Source organism: Astyanax mexicanus, chromosome 18 (assembly GCF_023375975.1).
Source record: "Astyanax mexicanus isolate ESR-SI-001 chromosome 18, AstMex3_surface, whole genome shotgun sequence".
In the NCBI taxonomy this organism is placed as follows: Eukaryota; Metazoa; Chordata; class Actinopteri; order Characiformes; family Acestrorhamphidae; genus Astyanax; species Astyanax mexicanus.
In genome coordinates this window covers 37,501-47,500 of record NC_064425.1, presented here as the reverse complement: position 1 = coordinate 47,500, position 10,000 = coordinate 37,501, and the positions used below count along the sequence as shown (strand labels likewise).

At 45.2% G+C, this 10,000-nt stretch overlaps 1 protein-coding gene across 1 annotated transcript in view; it reads left to right on the top strand.

Annotated features, from left to right (window-relative positions):
• pitpnm3 (PITPNM family member 3) overlaps positions 1-10,000 on the top strand; it is a 106,391-nt gene that overhangs the window by 77,449 nt on the left and 18,942 nt on the right. Inside the window, 4 exon segments of the mRNA XM_049467217.1 lie at positions 675-826; positions 829-856; positions 3,009-3,138; positions 3,985-4,169. Coding sequence (XP_049323174.1) covers positions 675-826; positions 829-856; positions 3,009-3,138; positions 3,985-4,169 — 495 coding nt within the window.

The following is a 10,000-nucleotide window of genomic DNA, read 5'->3' as shown; positions in this document are numbered from 1 at the left end:
GTTAAAGGTGTCGCTATAGAAGATGAAGATTTGCAGCCAAACTCTCACAGTGTTCCTGTACTGATCCAGCTGTTCTCTCTCTCTCTCTCTCTCTCTCTCTCTCTCTCTCTCTCTCTTTCTCTCTCTCTCTGTCTCTCTCTCTCTCTCTGTCTCTCTCTTTCTCTCTTTGTATCTGTCTCTCTCTCTCTCTCTCTCTCTCTCTCTCTCTCTCTCTCTCTCTCTCTTTCTCTCTCTCTCTGTCTCTCTCTCTCTCTCTGTCTCTCTCTTTCTCTCTTTGTATCTGTCTCTCTCTCTCTCTGTCTCTCTCTCTCTGTCTCTCTTCTCTCTCTCTCTGTTTCTCTCTCTCTGTCTCTCTCTGTCTCTCTCTCTCTCTCTCTCTCTCTCTTTCTCTCTCTCTCTGTCTCTCTCTCTCTCTCTGTCTCTCTCTTTCTCTCTTTGTATCTGTCTCTCTCTCTCTCTCTCTCTCTCTCTCTCTCTCTCTCTCTCTCTCTCTCTCTTTCTCTCTCTCCTCTGTCTCTCTCTCTCTCTCTGTCTCTCTCTTTCTCTCTTTGTATCTGTCTCTCTCTCTCTCTGTCTCTCTCTCTCTGTCTCTCTTCTCTCTCTCTGTTTCTCTCTCTCTGTCTCTCTCTGTCTCTCTCTCTCTCTCTCTCTCTCTCTCTCTCTCTCTCTCTCAGTCTGAACCCCTATAGTTATGATGAGAGCTGTGTCAGCAGCAGTGTGGATCATCTTCCTCTGGCAGCTCTTCCTCTTCTTGCCATTGTTGCACCACATTATCAAGACGCCGTATCGACGGTCATCACCAGAGCCAATAAGATTTACCACGACTTCTGCAGTCACCTGAAGGACAAGGCTTTACGGACAGGTTAGTCTTTAATTCTGACCCAGTTTTATATTATAATCATATTGTTTTATTATGGCTTAATATATTTTATATAGTAAACATTTTTCCAACTTTTTGAGTTTAAATCACTGATTATTATCATTTAGAGTTAGAATTGTGCTGAATTTCTGTTCATTTAGTAATATAGTTATTACCAGTGTTAAGTTAAGTAAGTTAAAGGTGTGTTTAAACTTGTGCTGCAGTTTAGTGCTGTTTGTGAGAGTAAACAATAAACGATATCTTTCAGACTCTGGATACTCTGGACAAAAGTACTGAGACTGAGCAGGTGGATTCTGCCCATTTCTAATCGAATTATGATGTCATTTGTTTAAAGTTTGTTTACAATATGAACCAATAGCATTTAAATTAATCATCATTTCCAACTTTACCTGATAATCCTGATCTGGAATAGTAGGATTGTATTCAGTTTTTGGAAATTAAGGCAGTAGTATTTGTTTAGTAAGTCTCTGAACAGAATCAATACTGCAATTGTGAACCAAAATTTCTAACTTTTTTACAGGTCGAACTTATACTACTATAATACTATAATACTTTAAACTAATAACATTCAGCACAGTTTTATAACTGAATTCATAGTTTAATGTTGTATAATTTAATTAGTAATCATAATCATACATTTCCACCATATAAATGAAAGGGGAATGTTAAGCTCTTTTACACGTCCTTTTCTTTCCATAGCTGTTCAGTGTTTTCTGTGTTTAGAGCAGCTTCTGGGTAAAGGGTTTTCACCCCACGTTTTAGCCAGAAGTTTGTGAACAGCAGCTCTATTAAACCAGTGTTATTGTGTTTTATTTGTTAGTTAATTAGCTGTAATCACTCTCAGGTTTTAGCAGAAGCTGCAGTCTTTAGATTACAGTATATTATCTGTATGGTTTTACTGTAGAGAATGAAAGGGTTTTGTCCTCATTAGCTTTAAGCAACACATAGAATAATCGAGTGAGAACAGAAGCTGCTGTATTTTGCTTTTTCTCTCATATTTACTGAATAGATCTGTGATTGGTGAAGAGTTTGGGAGGGTCTGAGTCATTAGTGATGAGTCATTTTAACAGAGGGAGCGCAGTCTGTCTCTCTCTGCACTCGTCCGGCTCTAATCTCACATGATTAATCCAATAATACACTCATGTCAATTTTCCACGCGCAGCTGATTTCCAGAGGAAGTGGGCGACATTAGTAATCCGCGTGTAGCCCGTCAGGTCCTGAGGGTAACGTGAGGAAACCGCGTGAGAAACACATTAACTCTGATCCTGGAAACATGGAGCTCGACAGCAGCTTTCAGATGGAAATTCAGGCCTGATGATTCTCTCAGGCTTCAGCGTTTCTGTTTTTGGGAGATAGTGTGGAAAGAAGGTGTTGTGCTTTTAAAAGCTGCATTTTTCGACATCCAAACACAACTGGAACTCACTGTCAGACATTCATCCACTCAGATCAGTATTAAGAAGCTGCTGTGCTGCTTCTCTGCTCTAATTAAGAGCGTTATTGACGGTGGGATTGAGCGGTGGATTTAGCCACCAGCCCCTCCTGCTGCTGAGCTTCGACTGCTCTCAGAAGGGAGGCTCTGACTTGCATATTTACACTCAGCGCCAAAGGAATTGTTGCAAAAATAATTGCACCCAAAAGGAAGTGTTGGATTGCAATGGTATTCAGAAGAAAGATGAAAGTTACAGTAAATAAATAATTTATACTGATATGAGCAACAGATGCTCATATTTGAGATGCACATACAGACACGTGTTGAGTGTTGATGATGCATCTGAGAGAAAACCCACACATTTTTTAATCATAAGTCAAGCACAAGCATTGTCCTGTTGGAACAGCACAACAGGACATGCATTTAAAAAGGGTAGGGCCACTGGTTGCAGGACCTCAGTAATGCAGCGCTGGGCTTATAGGGTGTGTCCCCCACACACACACACACCATGAGATCAGGCCTTCTGTCTGTGGGATGTGTGACATTTTGTCTTGGTATTAATAAGTGCATCCACACACAGAACCGCTGCTGTTCTGAATCCATTACAGTCTGATCCTGCTTCCCATCAGGCTTCATTTCAGTTCATTCCTTCAGGGTGCAGCTGTTGTTTGACTATGTATGTGTGTGTGTTTGTGTGTGTGGTCAGGTGTGTCTGTTGGGTGACTGTGTCGGGGGAGTGCTGTGTTTTGATGCTCTGTGTTTCAGTAACAGTCCGCAGCACAGCAGCCCGAGTCACAGAAGCCGATGCAGCAGCACAGAGAGCTTAAAGGTAGGAATATAAAGCCTGAAACTCTATCCTGACCCTGTGTTCCGTCTGACCCTGTGCTCGGTCTGACCCTGTGCTCCGTCTGACCCTGTGTTCTGTCTGACCCTGTGTTCTGTCTGACCCTGTGTTCCGTCTGACCCTGTGTTCTGTCTGACCCTGTGTTCCGTCTGACCCTGTGTTCCGTCTGACCCTGTGTTCCGTCTGACCCTGTGTTCTGTCTGACCCTGTGTTCTGTCTGATCCTGTGTTCTGTCTGACCCTGTGTTCTGTCTGACCCTGTGTTCTGTCTGACCCCTGTGCTCGTCTGATCCTGTGCTCGGTCTGATCCTGTGCTCGGTCTGATCCTGTGCTCGGTCTGATCCTGTGTTCCGTCTGACCCTGTGTTCTGTCTGACCCTGTGCTCGGTCTGATCCTGTGTTCCGTCTGACCCTGTGTTCTGTCTGACCCTGTGTTCCGTCTGACCCTGTGCTCGGTCTGATCCTGTGCTCGGTCTGATCCTGTGCTCGGTCTGACCCTGTGTTCTGTCTGACCCTGTGCTCGGTCTGATCCTGTGAGTCGGGGTTTTTTACAGATCCATTTCTGTAACACTCCTCTCTCTCTCTCTCTCTCTCTCTCTCTATTGTATTTGTCTGTTGGGTGTTTTTTGTTTTTTTCTGTACGATTTTCCTTTCAGCTCAAACCGTCTGATAAACCCCAGCACTTCAGTCCTCTTCAGAATCTCAGACTCCATTAGTCTCTCTGCTCTTCAGCATCTCCAGATCTCTGCTTTATAACAGCTGATTTTTAATGCATGTTTATATAATGGTGACTCTGTTGACTCAGCCGTGTCCCACGCTCCGAACCCACGCAGGAAAACCGGGGGCTTCTGGGAGAGACCGGCTCCGGCCTGAGCTCCAGCAAACGCCTCAGCAAGAGCAACATCGATATCTCAGCCCCCAGTGAAACCCGGACGAGACGGAGTCCGCTCAGCCGCAAACAGAGCGACTCATGTGATGCTGATTCATCCAACAGCCAGCATCACCCGTTCATCAGCAGGTACTCCTCTCTCACCTTCAGACCTTACCAGAATAATATCAATTATTCTAATGTTTATTCATTTATATTTACAGGGATATACAAACATTTATTTGTAGAAGGTTCCAAATACAGTCAGATGGATTGAATATGAATTGAACATAGAGCACAAATCTGGACCATTAGTGGGTCTATAAGGAACACAACACTGTTGTTTAGTGGTTGGGGTTAAACACAACATGTTAATAATTTATGTAAATGATAAATTATGTTTTTTAAGAATCTATACAGTGAAAAGCAAGATATTGCGATGTATCAATATAGCATTATTCTTTTACACACCTATTGGAAATCACAGAAATGAATAATAAATCTAGTGAAATACTGGAGAACTAGACGCCATATGTTCAAATCAAAAGACGGATCCAGAATCCAGAGCGAAGGATTGTTACTGCAGTCAGATATGTTTTACTGGTATAAATTTATTATCTTCATCAGTCAGTACAGTGACTATAGATACAGGTAACCTACTAGTACCTGTATCTATAGTAATAAATATCATCTTTTCATGAACCCTTAATTGGTTTAATTCTGAGTGATTCTGAATGTAGTCAATCAAAATCTCTGCAACCAATTCCACACAGTACTTAGTGAGGGATATCTATGTAAAAACAAAACTGAAGCCCTATAAATGAAAACATATTGCTTTAGATCAGAGGAGAGTGGGAGGGTTCACTGATGATCATAAATATGGTCTTTAATCAGCATTTTGGCACGGCTTTATTACGGCTTAGATAAATCTAAAGCATTTGTTTTATATTGTATTTTTGTGATTTTATCATGGATGCAGATTGATTGAGAGTGTACGCTGATTTATTCTGATAGGGCGGAGCAGATGTATGTACCTGGCCCTTGTCGCTCTTCTTCACCCTGCTATTTATCAGTATTTGCTGCATGACGGCGTCCCGTCTGCCTCCTGCTATAAATAGTCCGTGCCAATATTCATCTTCAGGAGGAAATTTCCCCACCGTACGTCTCCTGCAGCCCCGGAGCCGAGCCTTAATCATCATCCTGTAAAATAAAATCTGATCAGAGTAAAGGTTTGCTGTGGTTATCAAAGCTCCTCCTTTAGTGGCCGGTTTGAGTTAAATATCCTGTTAAAATCTCTGATTAACATGATTAATATCTTTTTACTTTGAGTGTTACCAGTGTTTAAGTAAAAGAGTAAAAGCACTGCTTTCAAAACTACTTAAAGTATAAAAGTAAAAGTAATGTAAGGGGAAAAAATAAAGCCATAAATAACCAAAGCTGAGTTCCTATAGTGCACTTTTAGTTTAATTTTAAAATGTAATGTAATGTAATGTAATTTTAAAAAGATTCACTGTTGACACGGCTGAGGGGAAACACCGCTCTGAAACCGCGGCTCAGATTCTCATCTCGTCTACGTCTCGCTCCGTTCAGCTCGTCTCTCAGGACTCGTAACACCGCTAACCTGTTAGTGCTCCTCTGAGACTCGGGCCAGCGGATCCATTAACAGAACTTCTTTTATCTTTACATGATGTGAGACATGTTCACTCTCAGAACTCTGCTCTCTGTAGAGGCCGTGGTGCTGGTTGTGTGTGTGTGTGTGTGTGTGTGTGTGTGTGTGTGTGTATTGTCTTTATAAAGACACGCATGCATAAGAGAGCAATGCTTTAGGTGACGTTTCACTTTAATCCCACCAGAATCTCAACTCTGAATGAGTTCAGACTGCAGATGAGTTTATCACTGAGAATTTTCTTCAGCTCGCAAAAAAAAAAAAATCTATCACTCTCTGTTTTCTGATTGTTACATTAAGTCACATTGCATATATTACTTAACAGATCGAATTTGGGCCACATTTGCCTGCTGGGAAACAGAACCTTAGACAGTGATTTTATCTGTAGTCCCGGGTGAATCAGGGTGGGGTTGTGGAGGTGTGTAGAGAAGTGGGTGAAGAGATGAGAGCTGTAAACAGGTAAAGCTCCGTCTGTCAGAGATTTATAAAACTCTCAGATTTAAAGTCTGAATCTGATCCTGTCTGTAACTTCTTTCACAGATAAAGTTGTGTAACAGAACTGATGCTCCTGAGAGAGAGAACAGTGTGAGGGGGTAGATTTTAGTAGTTCTGTATATTTACATGTTGCTATAAGGACTGTTAGAGTGAGGACATGTAGAATTAATAAATTGTATTTGTTGTGTGGTTTTGATCTGTAGGTCAGTGTTTTGTGTGGTTCTGCAGTGTGTAGTACACGGCTCTGTTTGTGTTTGGTTTTTGGCTCTATTTGCAGTTTGCAGCCTGTTTAAGTTGCGTCACGACGCTCATTGCTGTCTTACACCCCGCAAACGCTCTGATTTCACACCTTGAGTCTGCTTGTAGTTTAGAGGTGTAAACACACACCTAAGGAAATTAATTCTACAATATTTCTGACCGTCTACACGTTTTGCACAGTGCTGTGTGTATATTTTTGGATCTATATAAATAAGATATTCACACTAAGTTGGTTTGGATGTTTTAGGAGCACCGCAGCTCTAGAATAAAGAATAGAAGAGCAGATTAAATAAACTCCTCCCTGCTGCTGCTGCTGCTGCTCGTAAAACAACAAAGACATATAAACTCTGTAAACTGCTTTTCTGAAACGCAGACATTTAGCTTAGACTTGACATTTAATGCAGACAAATAATTCAATTTATCCACTCGGCCATTTACTGAAATGTATTCGGTTACTGACGTTTCTTAGGAGTTTCTCTCTGATTATGAGTTTTTATCATTAGTTCTGTTAAAGGTTCAGTATTTCAGTAGTTCTGTTCAGAGAGGAGCTTCAGATTCTGTTTACTCTGATCAGTTTTCTGCAGATGATGAATAACGGTGTTCTCTATTAAGCAGAACTAGATGATATAAAGTAAGAATGAAGAATTTCATGTTAAACACAAATAAAGGTTAATGGATCTGGATGGATGGAGAGCTTCATGGAGCTTTAGTCAGACGCTGCTGGAGGACTGTCTGTATCTGAGGGCTTTCATCATGTGTAGAACAACACAAACCTCAACCCTATAATTCTGTACTTTTGAACTGCATTAAAGAACACACCTCTACTGGTGATTTAATATTCTTCACACCCAGTTTTTGCACGTTTTAGTGTCCAGTTTAGAACACAGATTCTGTTTTTAACTAGTCGTCTTTATAACACATGAGCACATGTTGTACAAATCAAGATATTTCCTTAATCCATGACGTTTATTACACTAATAAATCACTAAATGATACTCTTTACAGGCTTTAGCTTTAGAGAACAGATCTCAGGGTTTCAGTTCTTCTTTTATTTCTGTGAACAAAAAAATCATTAACAGAATTTAGCTTCTAGACAACATTTTCAGGTGGGGCGCATATGGGTGAACCTGGACTGGGTGGGTTTAAGGTGGGCTGGGTGGGTTTAAGGTGGGCAGGGTGGGTTTAAGGTGGGCTGGGTGGGTTTAGGTGGGCTGGGGGGGTTTAAGGTGTGCTGAGTGGGTTTAAGGTCGGCTGGGTGGGTTTAAGGTGGGCTGAGTGGGTTTAGGGTGGGTTTAAGGTGGGCTGGGTGGGTTTAGGGTGGGTTTAGGGTGGGCTGGGTGGGCTGGGTGGGTTTAGGGTGGGCTGGGTGGGTTTAAGGTCGGCTGGGTGGGTTTAAGGTCGGCTGGGTGGGTTTAAGGTGGGTTTAAGGTGGGCTGGGTGGGTTTAAGGTGGGCTGGGTGGGTTTAGGGTGGGTTTAGGGTGGGCTGGGTGGGATTAAGGTGGGTTTAGGGTGGGCTGGGTGGGTTTAGGGTGGGCTGAGTGGGTTTAAGGTGGGCTGAGTGGGTTTAGGGTGGGTTTAGGGTGGGTTTAGGGTGGGCTGGGTGGGTTTAAGGTGGGCTGAGTGGGTTTAGGGTGGGTTTAGGGTGGGTTTAGGGTGGGCTGAGTGGGTTTAGGGTGAGTTTAGAGTGGGTTTAGGGTGGGCTGAGTGGGTTTAAGGTGGGCAGGGTGGTTTTAAGGTGGGCTGAAAGGGTTTAGGGTGGGTTTAAGGTGGGCTGAAAGGGTTTAGGGTGGGTTTAAGGTGGGCTGGGTGGGTTTAAGGTGGGCTGAGTGGGTGTAAGGTGGGCTGGGTGGGTTTAGGGTGGGTTTAAGGTGGGCTGAGTGGGTTTAGGGTGGGCTGGGTGGGTTTAGGGTGGGTTTAGGGTGGGCTGGGTGGGTTTAGGGTGGGCTGAGTGGGTTTAAGGTCGGCTGGGTGGGTTTAGGTGGGCTGGGGGGGTTTAAGGTGTGCTGAGTGGGTTTAAGGTCGGCTGGGTGGGTTTAAGGTGGGCTGGGTGGGTTTAAGGTGGGCTGAGTGGGTTTAGGGTGGGTTTAAGGTGGGCTGGGTGGGTTTAGGGTGGGTTTAAGGTGGGCTGAGTGGGTTTAAGGTGGGCTGAGTTGGTGTACGGTGGGCTGGGTGGGTTTAGGGTGGATTTAAGGTGGGCTGAGTTTAGGGTGGGCTGGGTGGGTTTAAGGTGGGCTGAGTGGGTTTAAGGTGGGCAGGGTGGTTTTAAGGTGGGCTGAAAGGGTTTAGGGTGGGTTTAAGGTGGGCTGAAAGGGTTTAGGGTGGGTTTTAGGTGGGCTGAGTGGGTGTAAGGTGGGCTGGGTGGGTTTAGGGTGGGTTTAGGGTGGGCTGGGTGGGTTTAGGGTGGGCTGAGTGGGTTTAAGGTGGGCAGGGTGGTTTTAAGGTGGGCTGAAAGGGTTTAGGGTAGGTTTAAGGTGGGCTGAAAGGGTTTAGGGTGAGTTTAAGGTGGGCTGGGTGGGTTTAAGGTGGGCTGAGTGGGTGTAAGGTGGGCTGGGTGGGTTTAGGGTGGGTTTAAGGTGGGCTGAGTGGGTTTAGGGTGGGCTGGGTGGGTTTAGGGTGGACTGAGTGGGTGTAAGGTGGGCTGGGTGGGTTTAGGGTGGGTTTAAGGTGGGCTGAGTGGGTTTAGGGTGGGCTGGGTGGGTTTAGGGTGGGCTGGGTTGGCTTGGTGGGTTTAAGGTGGGCAGGGTGTGTTTAGGGTGGATTTAAGGTGAGCTGGGTGGGTTTAGGGTGGGTTTAGGGTTGGCTGGGTGGGTTTAGGGTGGGTTTAGGGTGGGCTGGATGGGTTTCAGGGTGGGTTTAGGGTGGGCTGGGTGGGTTTAAGGTGGGCTGAGTGGGTTTAAGGTGGGCAGGGTGGGTTTAAGGTGGGCTGGGTTGGTTTAGGTGGGCTGGGTTGGTTTAGGTGGGCTGGGTGGGTTTAAGGTGTGCTGAGTGGGTTTAAGGTGGGCTGGGTGGGCTGGGTGGGTTTAGGGTGGGCTGGGTGGGTTTAAGGTGGGCTGGGTGGGTTTCAGGGTGGATTTAAGGTGAGCTGGGTGGGCTGGGTGGGTTTAGGGTGGGCTGGGTGGGTTTCAGGGTGGGTTTAGGGTGGATTTAAGGTGAGCTGGGTGGGTTTAGGGTGGGTTTAGGGTGGGCTGGGTGGGTTTAGGGTGGGCTGGGTGGGTTTAGTGTGGGCTGGGTCGGTTTAAGGTGGGCTGAGTGGGTTTCAGGTGGGCAGGGTGGTTTTAAGGTGGGCTGAAAGGGTTTAGGGTGGGTTTAAGGTGGGCTGGGTGGGTGTAAGGTGGGCTGAGTGGGTGTAAGGTGCGCTGGGTGGTTTTAAGGTGGGTGTAAGGTGGGCTGAGTGGGTGTAAGGTGCGCTGGGTGGTTTTAAGGTGGGCTGAAAGGGTTTAGGGTGGGTTTAAGGTGGGCTGAAAGGGTTTAGGGTGGGTTTAAGGTGGGCTGGGTGGGTTTAAGGTGGGCTGAGTGGGTTTAGGTGGGCTGGGTGGGTTTAGGGTGGGTTTAACGTGGGCT